The sequence below is a fragment of the Epargyreus clarus genome, unplaced genomic scaffold (assembly GCF_041222505.1).
Source record: "Epargyreus clarus isolate Ecla_fem2 unplaced genomic scaffold, WU_Ecla_fem_2.2 ptg000029l, whole genome shotgun sequence".
Taxonomy (NCBI): Eukaryota; Metazoa; Arthropoda; class Insecta; order Lepidoptera; family Hesperiidae; genus Epargyreus; species Epargyreus clarus.
Window position 1 is genome coordinate 4140272 of NW_027332235.1, and position 16115 is coordinate 4156386.

The 16115-nt window shown below is 34.1% G+C and overlaps 1 protein-coding gene across 1 annotated transcript; it reads left to right on the forward strand.

Annotated features, from left to right (window-relative positions):
• Positions 1–10908: 10908 nt before the first annotated feature.
• On the forward strand, positions 10909–12717 carry LOC140754563 (alpha-(1,3)-fucosyltransferase C). The gene is made up of 2 exons (XM_073089606.1): positions 10909–11906; positions 12420–12717. Exons 1-2 carry the CDS (start codon positions 10951–10953, stop codon positions 12715–12717), a joined length of 1254 nt encoding a protein of 417 aa, XP_072945707.1. The 5' UTR covers positions 10909–10950.
• Positions 12718–16115: the final 3398 nt, after the last annotated feature.

The following is a 16115-nucleotide window of genomic DNA, read 5'->3' on the forward strand; positions in this document are numbered from 1 at the left end:
TACGCTACTGGTCCGACGCTTCCCGTAGGAAATGGTTTACGACTTACACTAAGTGCCTATACTTTAATATAGCGTCTTTGTGTATTGTGAACTATCTAAAATTAGGAAGATTGACAAGTAATTTTGGTGTTTCATTTAAGGTTAGTCGTAAAGTTTAACAATAAATAATATTTTTTCATTGTCTCTATCCCGCATTATAATATGTAATCTAATCTTATCTGTGGTTGATAACAGATATCCATGAGCGGAAGACATCACTTATTATCAGATTAACAGTATACTTCTTCGTATACTACAAGTAACTTAGCAAGAAGTAAGTTTTAAAATTATATCATTTAAATTAAAACAACAATATAACTTAGGAATGAATTTGTTACGTAAATAGTACCAAAACATAATATTAAGATAAAAGCATTATAAAAAGCTCGCATGAAAAATTACACTATGCTTAGGTAAGAACTTACTCGCGTTGTCTAAAGCACAGTACGCTTGGTGCGGAAGTGTCCGGCGGCCATTTTGTCGGTAGCTGAACTTCCGCCGCTCTTCCTGCGAAACTTGTACCGTACGAGCGCTTAACATGTTTCTACACGTTGCACAGTTCCTGACGTTCTCAAAGTAACGTTTAGCTATTGAAACTATTTTGAGATTATGGATGTCCACTTATTTATATTTAACAATGTTTATTAATAAAAGGACTATAGAGGAAACATTGTAATATTATATGTACACTAGCTGACCCGGCAAACGGTGTTGTCATATAAATAAAAAAATGTTTATGGTGAACAACCCTTATCACTTAGGGGTATGAAAAATAGATAGTAGCCGATTCTCAGACCTACTGAATATGCATATAAAATTTGGTGAAAATCGGTAAAGCCGTTTCGGAGGAGTACGGTAACTAACATTATGACACGAGTGATTTTATATATAAGATAAAAATGGTGAACGTTAAAATATTAACAGATATTACCATTATTTACAAGTAGGTTCAAAAGTAATGGCCTCGTTTATTTGAACAGATACTGAACGTATCAAACACGGGTCGTAGCAGACAAAATCATATTTTTAAACAATATTGTAATTGACAGCCTGCGTTTACGCTATTGCTTTACGGTATATGTAAAAACCTCAATACATTATATAGGGGAATATTTATTGTATGTCATGGCAAGCGTCTGATACCTTCTATGTCTGGTAATCTAAATAAACTATCATTATTACTTTTATAAAGTAACTCAATTAGATTATGTCTACTTGCCAAATATGTATATTAATTAGATTATGTATAAATCCCATTAACAACCCTAAAGAAAGATTTTTAAATCCTATATTCTGTACGCTTGAAACAAGTTGAAACATGACGATACCACGTGCTGACTACAAGGCTAAAGTTGCAAAGTAAAAATATCAATATTCACTTACTATCGGAGAAAATGCACGAAGGAAGTGACCGAAGCATGTGGAACATTAACATACTTAACAAACTTAACAACATGTTAAGCTTAACATGTTTTTACATGTTCCGCTACGCTATCTAGTTAAGCTTAAGCTTTGTTGTTGTGTATGAAACTTAAGGAAGTGCACATGGTTCTGAAGTGAAGTGTGTTGTTGCACTTATGCTACAAGATAACAACTTTTATTACAAGTGTTGAACTCAATCAAGTGTATATTTTACGTTCCTGTGTTAAAATTAAATAAGACAAACTTGTGCGATATATTATTTTCTTTGTACATTTCTGAAAAAGAAAACTTTTTTAAATATCGGCGAGGATTTCATATACTGTAGCGATCAGTGTCCCATTGTTTCAAATTATGGTGTCATTAGCTCAAAATGTTATTTAATTAGGATCAAATATACTAATAAACCATATCTACAAACATTTATTGAATATCATGTACATTTACATAGGATTCGCTGATTCGGTTTTTGAAACAATAAAATAATTATAAGTTTGGAAAATAATAAAATAATATTACTTACTACTTTGGAAGGTGGTAGAACCCTTTGTGGCTCGACTCCGGCGGCACCACCGCCACACCTATTTCTGCCTAATAACAGCAGTGTTAGGTGTTGCTGTGTTCCGTTTTGAAGGATGTGGTGAGGGAGACATACTTTTCCGAGGCGTTCCAGCTTATTCCTCAGGGGTAGCGGCGCATCTGTGGCCGACCTCAGGTAGGAATATTTAATCCTATCTGGGGATTGATTATAGATGTTATAGATGTCTATGGGCGGCAGTAGCCACTTACCATCAGGTGGACTGCATGCTCGTCTACTACTCCTATATTATAAAAAAAAGTTAATTATCAATACAAATTCCTTCGACTGTTTAGTCTTTGTATTAAGTATATTGGAAAAAAATTTACGTAATTATAAATAAAAGCTTTTCCAGTGTTCAAGTTTGTGGACATTTACATCGAAATTTTGCGGTTTCAATAGCGTATCGACTTAATTCTCAGGAGTAGCACAACTGCAACTGACCTCAATTTCTACCGAATTCATAATTACAAATGTCCATTAAATACAGTCAGGATTTGGAGGCCTAGAGGCCCTGGGACAATGCGAGGCCTCCAATAAATTTTCGAATAAAAGGAACATTTTTTCCGTTAATTCTAAAAAACCTCTCGCCAACAAATAAAATTACTTCAACAACGAATGTAGTAATTAGTTAAGTGCAAGTATTGTGATAAAAAATGTAAATAATACAGTTCAGAAAAAGCATAAAAGATCCGACGAAATTCGGAGAAAAAATCAAAGTAATACTAATACTGATAACTACTTAAGTACAATGCTTATATAACATCAAAATCAAAATGTATCCACGTTTGCTATTTCATAATATATAAGCCACCCGTGAAACGTAAAATAATAGAAGCCTCTAAATATTCATAACTGAAGTCAAGTGAATATTTACCAAAATAGTACGTCGTTACACAAAATGCCTTCGAAAAAACTCAATAATTTCATTGTGTCTTGGCGTCTCGCCGAAGTGGTTTCGATACGAGGTAACGTCAACATAAAAGTATATAAAAATTAAAAATAAATAAGCCATAATTTGGCAAGCTTGTCAATTGTTAAGGTTAAAGTTAAGTCGTTGTTGTCAACACATTACTGTCCCCCTGTTGCGTCTCCTCTCAGATTAAGAGACCCTCTCTCACTCTGAGAGGTTAGGTCAAAGTAGGTAGGACACCGCGCTGACCAAGTACGAATTGGTACTTTACATACATTGGTACTTTACATACATTTTAAAATTTATTTTTTAAAGAAAACTTTGGAGTGCAGATTTAATAGCGATGTTTTCTTCATCGTTATAGCAAGTTATTTCTAATATGCACATAACTTTGAAAAATACGTATCTGTTGGTCAAACCTCCGACCTCAATTGAGAGGCCGAGTTTAAACAACAAGGTTATCACTACATTTCATTTGTATAGTTCCTACATTATAAAAAATATATACACGTAAACAAAAACTTTTCTGCCGACGGTACATGTCGCCGCGCAAACTGAGTTATGTTCCATTGACAGCGCAATGCACGGCACAAACCGCTTATTGCTCGAACAACTCACTTAGCCGCTAACTCGCTCAGTTAACATTTTGCTGCCGATAAATATTAATTACAAGCTTCGGTGCACCGCCATGATGTTTAATTGGTTTTTATGCGGAATATTTTCAGAAAATGAAATAGTTAACCTATTTAAAAATAGCCAAAAGATGTGAACTTTGTCTTTTATGAAATTTGCGTCTGAAGGTTCCTAGACGTAAATCGACAGATATATTGCGTGTCAAACACGAACCATGTCAGAAAAAAGTCTAGACAATGTGTATTTATATCTACCTTATCATAGCCATGCACACACGGGCAGTGCCTGTCAAAGTATATAGAGCGATTGAAACGTATTCGTCTGTAAAAAAGGCAGCCTTTTGAAAATGATTGACAAGTTCTACTATGTTTTTATTCATTTTTGAATAAATTCTTGACATTGACAAATAAGAATTGGTTAAAAATTGTGTTTAAATAGCCTATAATAACCAGCTGTCTAATATTTTCTTTTTAAATATAACTTTAGATTAAACCGTAATATAAGATATGATTTTTATTAAATTGTAATAAAATGCAAATAGGAACTTAATTAATCTTAACTTAAACTTAAAAATCAACTTAACTTAAAACTTATGTTTATTATTAATACACAAAGGTAAAATTTACTATAAATTTATGCTACATAACAGATAATACGTACATACATACAGATAAAATAATAATATTTGTTTATGGCTACGACGTGATAAAACCTCATTGGTATGTATAAGCTGGATTCCATTTCGCGTGACGACTGTACCTGAACGCAGGATTCCATTAGCTGTTTTGCTTTGAATAAACGTAATTCATACTTTGATATCAACATACAGTTGGATTATTAAATCGACTTATATTAGGCATATAAATAAAACGTTTAGGTTATTTCTTCTTCGTGTGGACTATTTTATTAACTATTTTGGTTTTTAATCTTCCATGCTGTTAATAGGGATGCAACAGTTATTATCATATCGAAAAATATTTAAATATCATTAAGTATAGACAATTTTAAATATTTTACTCAATAAGCAATACAAGTAAGTTTGCCTAAAATTATCTTTGAAATTTGAAAAAGCTCTCCCTTAAATATTTTGAATTATTGATAATATCGTTATGAAGTTGTCGATTAATTCGGAGGAATTTGAGAACAAATCCAGCGTCTTCATTTGTTTATTTACACTTTAAGCCCTATAGACATGTATGTTAACGCAGTTTATTTAATAAAAATATTCTCCGCACTCCAATTTCAGGCAAATTCAAAACCAACAACGGCGCTTTAAGGCGAATTAATCTTTAAATCTACATATGTGTGAAACGAGATACAATGCAAGACCTTTATCTGTCTCAAGTCTTACTCCATTGTTTCGCATACCACATACCACTAATTACGTGTTAAATCACTGTAAACGACCCACTGGGACCAGTGATTTAGTCTAGCGAATGATTAGGTTGTGGCCTTAGTAACGGAAAAGATTTATCTGTCTTTTCTTTTTTATTTATTTTATCTTTCCACGCTGTTCCATAATAATTTACACGAGTGTTGTGCGAATTATGAATTTATTCTATTGAGCATGCCACCTAACGACTAAAGTAAGCAGTTAAATCGCTCATGGTAGATGTCTATGAGCGATTTTGACAATAGTTAAATAAAATATAAATGCTACCTGTACCCTTACCATGAGTTTTTGCGTTTTGACAAATATGACTGTTTTGGTATTTGTATACGTATTTGCCCATACTATTTCCAATCAGCGCTCCTAGCGGATTATATCAGAACTTGGAAATCGTATGGGTCAATACGTAAACAAATACCAAAACAGTCATATTTGTCGAAACGTAAAAACTCATGGTAAGGGTACTGATGGCTGTTGCGCGTGCCTCGTGTTAGTATCTCTTTATATGCTTCTCAAAATACATACAAATACACATGGCGATTTAAACTGTTGTCATATGGAAGTACTATTTTTATGTTTCCCGGTAAAATGTTAATTTATATGTAGCTTCCAAAAGTACAACATTAATATTGCCAGTATGAGAAATCGAAGATGACCGTCGGCAACGCATCTGCGACCAACCTCAGATAAGACAATCGCATGGATTGATTATTTATTTATAATTTAATGGATTTACCATTTACCATAAGATTGGCTAATACTTGTTTTCTACGTATATAATAGAAAATAAAAAAGAATATATACAATTTCAGTAGCCCATTATCGCTCCGCTCATCCAATACACTCCGACCCCAATGACAGTCCAGCTGCGGCCGCGGTTGCCTAATTGGAATTGAAAATGTTACAGCGCACCGAAGCATGCTTTTATTCTTTCAGCGCTTCATTGTGATTGAGTTTCAATGAACTTTAAAGTGTGTGAAGAAGGAATCACTTATTCAATGTATCCCGAATAAGTCATCAGAGGTAATAATACATTTCATTTTGTAGCAGTTCTGAAGTTGGGACTCCAATCCTATCTAAGATTAATTATTAATATTAATGGGTGGCATCAAATGGACTGTATGCTCGTTTGTTACTTCCATAATACAAATAATATAAGTACATACAAAAGTTCAGTAGCCCGCTCCGCTCATGTAGTGCCGCCTGACCCCAATGGCAGTCCAGCTGCGGCCGCGGTTGCCTAAATGGAATTGAAAATGTCACAGCGCGCTAAAGCATGCTTTTATTCTTGCAGCGCTTCGCTGTGGTTGAGTTTCAATGCCTTTGAAGGGTATGATGTGGGAGTAATTTATATAATGCGTTCCAATTAAGTCATTAGGGGTAATAATGCATTTGTAGCCTTTCTTAAGTTAAATATTGTCAAGGACTAATTATACATATCCATGGCCTGCAGTAGTCACTTCCGATCATAGACAAGGTTGATTGCATTCATGTTTATTAACTCTATAATACACAATTAAAGAGAATATATGTATATTAATGTCCCAAGTCCGCTACCGCTTCGCTCCTGTAATACACTCCGACCCCAATGACAGTCCAGCTGCGGCCGCGGTTGCCTAAATGGAATTGAAAATGTCACAGCGCACCGAAGCATGCTTTTATTCTTTCAGCGTTTCGCTGTGATTGAGTTTCAATGCCTTTGTGTTCGTTTGAGGAACGAATTGATTGTCGTTCTCACTTCTAGTGTACTGAGGTATCGGTTATCAATACTCAATGTTCATTTCATACTCCTATGACTAGTTTTAATCTCTCGTTTGCTCTGTTTCTTCGAAATGCATACTAAATTCAAATAAACGTTAAATCGAAATTATATTCGATTTGAGCTGGATTCCGTTCTAGTCTTCTAGTGGGGAGAGACCCTTGCCTAGCAGTGGGAGATAAAAGTGGTTGAGGTTATACAAAAAAAGCTTGTAATTAAATAAGCCTTGTTTTAACAATCCACTGTTTTTATAAAGGTAGTGTTTAGTATAGTATTATTAGTAACATGTTTTTATTTAACTACCTACCTAACCTAAGTAAAATAAGTACTACCACTTTCCTTTATTAAATGTTACTTAACTACTACTAAAGTAATTTAAGTTATATTTTTAAAGATAACCTACCTCCACGTCTCACTTCACTATATAATCAATCCGGCATAAATTCTTAATCCGAATCTGGCGAAGTATTTTAAGCAAAACATTATAAAAGGTGGCTTTTTCCACATTTTTCGGAGACAACACAATAAACTGCGAACAAAGGTAAAGAAAACAATTAAAGCCGACATCGAGATCCCCATTAAGCACAGAACACGAGCGTATCTGAACGCGCAATGCCGGTACTTCGAATAGCGACCACTTGCGAAGTTAGGGAGGACGGTTGTCGATATCGATATTATGTAATTTTGATAATGTACTTTTGTTTGTAACAATATTATCTCATAAAATATAGGTAAGAATTTTTTAAACTATTGTTTGTTTTGAGTTTGAACTTCTGAATGTATTGCTTCGAGCTTTGAGCTAAGATATTTGACTTTGGAATTTTAAATTTGAATATTAATATGAGCACTTTTGATATCAGCATTGATTGAGCATTTTATAATCTTTGGCAATCACAACCTAAAATAAAACACCATCATTTTATTTATATACTATTTTTTTTTTGTATTTTTATTTTCATCAATTGTAAATTATAGCATCATTACAGCCATCATTATAAGTTTCACTCATCTGCGCCCGACATGCAAAATGATGCAACCAATTATATTAAGCTTTTAACTAAAATCCATTTCAGTAGCCAACGAAAAATACATCACAATTCATACCTACAAAGTACACATTTACATTCCGAGAAGTATTTTTAACATTTATATCGATATATTTCCGAACTGTCCCACCCCTACGCCAGGTACGCCGCCGCGGGGTAACGAAGCTAATCTGTGCTCAAGTGTCGACAATTTGAGGCGCAACAACAGAAAATAAGCACCGCCTTGTGCTGCGCTTAATTCTCAACAAACAGACAGATAATGATCCAGTTTATTGTGAACGAATTCATTTGTCAGCTTTGCGAAGATGTGGGGGTTTGTTATAATAAGGTTGTGGGAAGTGGAGTGGGTGTATTTGCGTATTTATTCGGATTTTAAATACTCCCTTTCCCTAATCACAAAGACAGAAAAAAATCTATTCTCAATTTGTTTTTAGTAAAAAGCGCTTCATGATCAGGCAATTAATTACAGATATGGTAAGACGTATGCGTTCGTTGTAATACCACTATCACACTGATTTATATTAAGAGCATTCTACGCAAGTGTATACTTGATCAATTGGTGTGGCTAGGTAGACATGTTTATATAAAAAATATTTTAACTTTTGGAGGTTATGAACATATCTTAATTTTTTTTAATTGACTTGAAGATAAACAGACTTAACAGAGAGACACACACCTCAGGCCTGATAATGATCCTGTGGCCTCCATCAGGTAGAGCTAATCATATCTGAGGTTGATTACAGATATGGATGGCAGTGACCACTTTTTTTTCTTTTTTTTTTATATTATAGGAGTAGCAGACGAGCATGCAGTCCACCTGATGATAAGTGGCTACTGCCGCCCATGGACATCTGTAATCAACCCCAGATAAGATTAGATATTCCTACCTGAGGTCGGCCGCAGATGCGCCGCTACCCATGAGGACTAAGCTGGAACGCCTCAGAAAAGTCTGTCTCCCTTACCACACCCTTCAAACCGGAACACAGCAGCGCCTAACACTGCTGTTATAAGGTTGAAATAGGTGTGGCGGTGGTGCCGCCGGAGTCGAACCACAAAGGGTTCTACCACCTTCAAACCACTAAACATCAGGTGAATAATTGTAGGTATAGGCAGGTAATTATAGGCAGGTAAGTATATTTAGTTAGATCCTTATTTCTTTACAACAGTTATAACCCTTATTTTAAGGACAGACCTAAAGCACGCAAAGTGTTTTCTATGTATAAGAAAGGATAGATAAATAGTATATTGTATCTATAATATCATCATATATCATTATCTAGTAAAACTTTGCTTCTAACCACAAAAAACAATTGAATGAAAACCAAACAATATACTTGATTAGAACGTAACCAATCCTGCTTTGTTCACAACGAAACATCTTAATTACAAAAAGCAAACAATATATCAATGACAACAAAACAAAATAGGTGGAATCCGACGATACATGTGTTAATATCGTGGAGGGAAGGAATTTTTGCTATAAATTAAATGCTGGATACGAAAACGAGTTTTTCATACGACAGTTGGTTAAATTCGCGACTTTATATCGCGAAATGAAACGCATAAATTATGAGGGAACGACCCGCCAGGCTCCGTTACACTGTTCTATTTTCCAAAACTTCGATAGTGAATGGATGGAGTTGTATTTAATGTAAGGAGAGATTGGATGTAGAAAGGAGAATTATCGCCGTTAAAAAGATTAAGATAGATAAGTTCACGAATACCTAAAAATCCTCGTGTGTCGTCTATCTTTCTATGAGAATTTGCAATACTTTTTTTAAAATCGTTTTGTGGTTTGACTCCGGCGCCACATCTATTTCTACCTAATAACAGCAGTGTTAAGCGCTGCTGTGTTCACGTTTGGAGGATGCGGTAAGGCGACATACTTTTACGAAGGGTCTCAGATGGTCCTCAGGGATAGAGGTATATCTATTGCCGACCTCACTATAAAAGTAAAGCCTAGGTTTTTTCTTGAGATTTATTTGCGTTAATAACTTGGCGTAGTAATAGTGCAAACGGAACCCATAGAACACAAATGTTTCGCAATGCTAATTTGTGTTAGTAAAGTACTCATTTATTTAATAATTAGTAAAAAATAAGTGACATTACATATAAGTTTAATTGCACTTAAACAATATAAACATGCAAGGAATACAAATATTCAAAAATAGAACTACTCTGTATTAAAATAGGGACCTATTACCTAGGGGAATATTACCTACTGACCGCAATTTTCTAAGAATGAAAGATTTAGAGAAATATTTAGTTCATCTTTTATACATTGAGTTTAAGCTCGATGACTGTCACACTTACGGACTAGTAAACCATTTCACATTAAATTAAATACTGAATACGCGAATTATATCGTGAAATGAAAAGCATAAATTATGCGGAACCAGCTTACAGTTCTGTTCTATGCATACAGAATTCAATTTTCCGAAAACTTTTAAAGGACGTAAGCTGTTTAACGTAATACTAAATGTTAACACAGTTTAGTCCATTCGTGGTAAATTTGAATTTAGTTTTTATTTAAAGCCACTTAAGGTTTATCTATCTGCAGCGTCCATTGAATAAAAAACATTTGACAAACAACATTCAGCTAACTTCCATAATTAGGCACTCGCACTTCGCCATTTATAAAAATAAGAAACCACGTATTTTAATTATTTTCATTTATCTGTCTTTTTGTTAGTAGAAGCATTAGAAATACTTGATCTAATTTTGAAAGAAAATTCGTGGAAAGTGGCTAACGGACCGAACTACAAATTTACGAATACGAACGAACGAATACGAATACGAACGGACGAACTACAATATTTACAATCTATGCAATATCTACAACAAAACAAAATAATGTTACTTGCTAATTTATTCCAGGAGTTATTCATTATTATTCATTATACGCGATGGAATAATGATTATATTATATATTCTAAATCACTATTTATAAAAGAGAATGCCACAAATTTTAATAAATTTTAATAATACTAATGTCTTGGAATTGTTTGAAGCTACAAAGAACACACATTCTTTTTGCTCAGTGATAAAGCTAAATACTAAACAGGAAACAAACAAATTTTTCACTCAATTGTCTCTTTTTCTCAGTATCCAGTATCAAACAAGGAGCAAACGTTGCAACACTTCTTTTACAAAATTCCGAGAATTAGACCGTTCATGTACAAAGTAAGAGAAATGATTTTTATAAGCCCGCTAAGGAAAAACTTAATAAAATACGGTGTTTACGTAGCATTATTTACTATGGGATCAATTATATTTTCCATACCACATTACCTAACAGATCACAGTGAACAGTTTCTAACTAAACCGGAGATGAGATTTTCGACGGATCTAAAGTATATATTGCTTTGGAAGCCATCAAGAGAAAACAAATTTGGATTTTATTATCCGAAAGAACAAGAAATATTCGGAGGCCAAAGTGTGTTTATCAAACAAAAGTGTGAATTTATAAATTGTTACATCACTTATAATAAGCATTTTCTTCGCGCGGACCACAGAAACTTTGACGCTGTGGTATTCAGTGTGCGGGATATAGCAAATTTGAGACCGAAAGACGTAAATCTGACCAGATCGCCTTACCAAAAGTACGTGTTTCATTCTCTGGAACCTGCAGCGAAATATCCTATTTGTAATACTGCTTTTGACGGATTCTTCAACTGGACTTGGACTTACAAATTGAGCTCTGATATCGTTCATCCATTTTTTAATATTTACGACAAAAAGAACAAGGTGGTTGGTCCAAGAAGGGACGTGAAATGGGTCGAAAAAATGACTCACAAAGATAGGTTTACTAAGAAAATTAGCAAGAAAACGAAAGCTGTGGCGTTGATGGTTTATACGTGTACTTTGAAAACTAAGTACCAGGAGTACATAAAAGAACTACACGATGAGTTACATGGATATAACTACACTTTAGACCTCTACGGTCCGTGCGGTAACATCAAATGTCCCAAAAATCGTATATTCAACTGTTACAAGATAATTGAAGAACAATATTTCTTCCAACTAGTTCTAGAAGATTATATCACAGAAGATTATGTCACGGATAGAATTGTTAAGGCCATGACACATTTGGCTATTCCCATCGTTTTGGGAACACTCGATTACGCCAGGTAAAATAGCTTTAGATAATTAATGTATAAGATTTTATACAAAGTCCTATTTAATACGACAAGAGTTTATTTTCCATGTTATTTTATTTAGTATTCAAAAATTTTAAGTGATAAACGTTAGTACTTTCCAGTTTGAAAGGTATGATGAGGAAAATTTGAGGCAGTCCATCTTAGGCAAACGTGGATATGATGACCTTTATAGGATAGGACCTATAGGATCCTGGACCTAATAGAACCTGATAGGATCCTATTTGTTAGATTGCTGATGGTTAAAATCAAGCGAGGTGGTGTCATTTACTGTTACGTTAAAAAGTTTGAAATTGATAGTTTTAACATGCCATAAATATAATAGTTATATACGATACTAATTCGATCGATGTACATCTGTTACGATCATTATACTATCGGGTTAACTCTATTCAGGCAGCGGCAAAAACTTCATTTCAATAAGAAAAAAATATATTTTTGCTAACATTAAACTATTTCTAGTATTAATTTAATTTCTTATTCCAGCTTCATGCCACCTGGATCCTTCATCAACTCGCAACATTTGGACATAAAGAAATTGGGTGCGATTATAGACTACCTGATTAAAAATCCGAAGACCTACGAATTCTTCTTTGATTGGAAGAACCATTACTTCTACACGCCAAGATCTAGGTCGCATTTCTGCGATCTGTGCACGAAATTGAATTCCAATAACAGTATAACCCACAGGAGTTATAAACATTTAAGGAAGTGGTGGGACCCTGATCATAGGGATAATTGTCGGAAATTGCGTTACGATCATTTGTATGCTAGTGGTGAATGATTTGTATTTTATTATCATAGTTAATATTGTTAATTACCTACCTAATAAGTAAATGTATACAACAATATTTTTTGCTTGTTATTTCAACTCCGCCGTTTTCTAAGCTCATATATGCATATGTATCAACACATTACTTATTCATTTATATTTTTCTCATATGGCATAAATTTAAATGTTTGTTAGAATGCGCGTTCCGGTAAGTTTTAAATAAATATAGTCTATGCCAACCTGCTACTCCGCTCTGAAGTTGTTCCGAGCAGGTGTAGTCATACAATTTTCTATGGCGACGAGATTCATTTCTATATTCAGAGCGGACTAGCAGTTTTACGCGGACTATATCAACCAAAGTCCCCGGTGGATCTGATAAGACCCTTTATGTTAGTGACTCTATATAGGAAGAGGTCCATCGACTATATGAATTTCAACAACATCAGGCAGTCTACATGCTCCTTTGATACTTCCAAGTGTCAAACAATATAAAAGTGGTATAACCCTCTTTGCTTCGACTACGGAACCACCACCGCCACACCTATTTCTGCCTCATAACAACAGTGTTAAGCGCTGTTGTGTTTTAGTTTGAAGGGTATGGTAAGGAAGACATACTTTTCCAAGGCGTTCTAGCTTAGTCCTCAGAGATAGCGGCGCATCTGTGGCCGACCTCAGGTAGGAATCTAATCCAATAGGTATTGTATAAAAAATCTTTTTATGACTTTTCTTACTCTGATACCAATCATTAAGATCCAAAATAAGAAAAGTAAAATAATATCGAGAGAAAATTAAGTATATATCAAAAATCCTTTCTCTTCCAATCCTTCATACACAGTAACTTAATTTTTAATATCAATATGAGAAAAGTTAATATTAATCTATCTTGGATTTCGTAAGATATCAATCGAGGGACGCATCTGTGATCGACGTGCCGACTCAGATTTATTATTGAATACTTTTTTATCCAACCCTCACAATGCGGACCATCCGTCTTCTCACTTTACTATATGAATATCTTATTTATTTGATTGTGAGTTATAGGACTGTATTCTGTATTGTGTAGCTTGAGATATTTTTGATATACGTTTGCATGAGAAAGTACTTTAAAATTGTTCAAAAGTTGTTTATTTCTCAATAATGTAATTATGGCAGTGATAGCCTAGTGGTTAAGAAAATCGACCTCTCGATCGTGGGTTCCGAAATTCAAATCCCAGGCACGCATCTCTGATTTTTCAAAGTTATATGCGTATTAGAAATTAATTATCACTTGCTAAACGGTGAAGGAAAGTATCGTGAGGAAATCTGCATAACTGAGAAATTATTAAAAAAAAACTCAAAGGTATGTGAAGTCTACCAATACGCACTTGGCCAGCGCGGTGGACTATGGCCTAATCCTTCTAATTATGAGAGGAGACTCGTACCCAGCAGTGGGACAGTTATGAGTTGATGATGATGATGATGAATGTAGGAGTGGCAGCATCTGTGATTCTCTTCTGATAGATTATAATTAATTGGTTACAGACGTTCATGGGCGGTGACCACGTCCAATGCAAGCCCGTTTGCTACTCCAATTAAAAAAAATGTACCAAACAAATATTCGTTATTTCATACTTTATCAATGTTTTAATATTTACTAGTAATACATTTTAGTGTAAAAAACTACGTTACAAAACAAAGTCTGTATAGATCTGTTAAAATAATGATTAAGAAGATTTCAAGACATTTCTTATTTTATATCTAAAATTAGTAATAAAGCTGACGAGTAACTCTACAGTAAAAAGTCCCATCGTCTATGAAGATTTAGAAGATTTGCCGAATTGAATTGAAGAAGAGTTATTGGCTTGTACCACTTCGAAAAGCTCCATGTTTTGACCCATTCCAAAAAATTGGCATTCCAAGATACCTAAATAGTTAATCACATCTAACACTCATAAAAAGATCGGTAAATCTGTAGAATCTGAACCCTACAGAGCGTCTACCGTTGTTTGCATTTTTGCACTCCCTACGGAATAGAGTGGGGACATCGTTAAATAACTGATGCGATCCCCAGCCACCGATCTCCTGACGGGATGTAACGCAACGATGTAATTGATGAGTTTAGATTTTGCCACCATTTACCACCTTACACCAAACGAGTTAATACCGCGAATTTCACATGTTGAACATTTTAATCATGAAGTTATTTTCATGTTGTAGGTTTTATAATAAGTCATGGATTTCTAGGAAGGCTTACATAAAACACTGCAGACAAATTAATGAATTTTTGGATTAAAACAAAACAATTGTGATCAAAATAATAACTTGGATGTATACGTATTTTATAAATAAAGCGATATTTCATTATAAATAATTTGTAATGTTTAAAGAAGAATTCGAGTTTTTTTATTCTGGTCTGAAAATAATTTTAAGATTAAGCAATACACATGAAACTGCAAATAGTTATGGTCATAAAAAAATATTGTAAGAGGGAAAAGCACGCTTAAAAGTTCTTTAAAATGTAGGTACCTCGGTACTCAAAGATGACTAGCCTATAAAACACCGCATGGTAAAAATTTGAGTTTTAATCCTTCTCATTTAACAAGGAGATATGTGTATATCAGTGAAATACGTAGATTAATAAAAATATATTATGAGCCCCTTGACCATATCAGGCACATTAAATCCAGTAATTCCACAAAGCAAAAATCCGTGCCCAAATGCAAGCTATTACGTAAATTGGTACTGTATAAGTACCCAAAACTGAGGACTCAGGTGCCTATTGGTAGGCAGTAAATGCGATGCATGTCTCTACTACGAGTATGAACTTTAATGCATTTGTCAATCAAAGTAAACTGCTCCTACACTTCGAGTTTTGTTCGAGTTCGGTGACATTCATTGATGAAATATGTTGATTATTATGTGGGCTATCAAATCGGGCTTACTACAGTTTATAACTATGTTAACTTTAAGGTTTTTTAACAATCACGTACCCAAATTCATATATTTAAGATTATAAGTACACAGTTTAGATTTTTACTATTAATCCCTCGCCTGTGATGGCTCACAGAAGTTTATAAACTTCTCATATCAGTGCTTGAGGTCAGTAAATTTGTAACTGTAATAATATTGATTACTTACTTGTACTTGTATAAGAAACATTCACCAATAATGATTTTAGCTTATCAAATTAGATATCTCGTACTTCGTAACATTTGTGTAAAATTATAAATATTGTTTTGTAGTTGCTACCTCGCATAAAGTCACTGTTACTTTTAATTTGGTGTCAATGTGTTTTATTTTATACAATTATTTTCAAAGTGTTTAATCGAAAATAGAAATTGCAATGATAACAAATAGTAGCGGCGATTGAGAGCATCAGGTGCGGGTTCGTTACCGCATCGAGTGCGAGCTACAGAGCAATCCCGATTGTA

Excerpts from the sequence above, each read along its gene's own strand:
- LOC140754563 (XM_073089606.1), top strand. The coding sequence starts at position 10,951 with ATGTACAAAGTAAGAGAAATGATTTTTATAAGCCCGCTAAGGAAAAAC. Across the intron at positions 11,907-12,419 it reads GGAACACTCGATTACGCCAG|CTTCATGCCACCTGGATCCT; the intron begins GTAAAATAGCTT and ends TTCTTATTCCAG.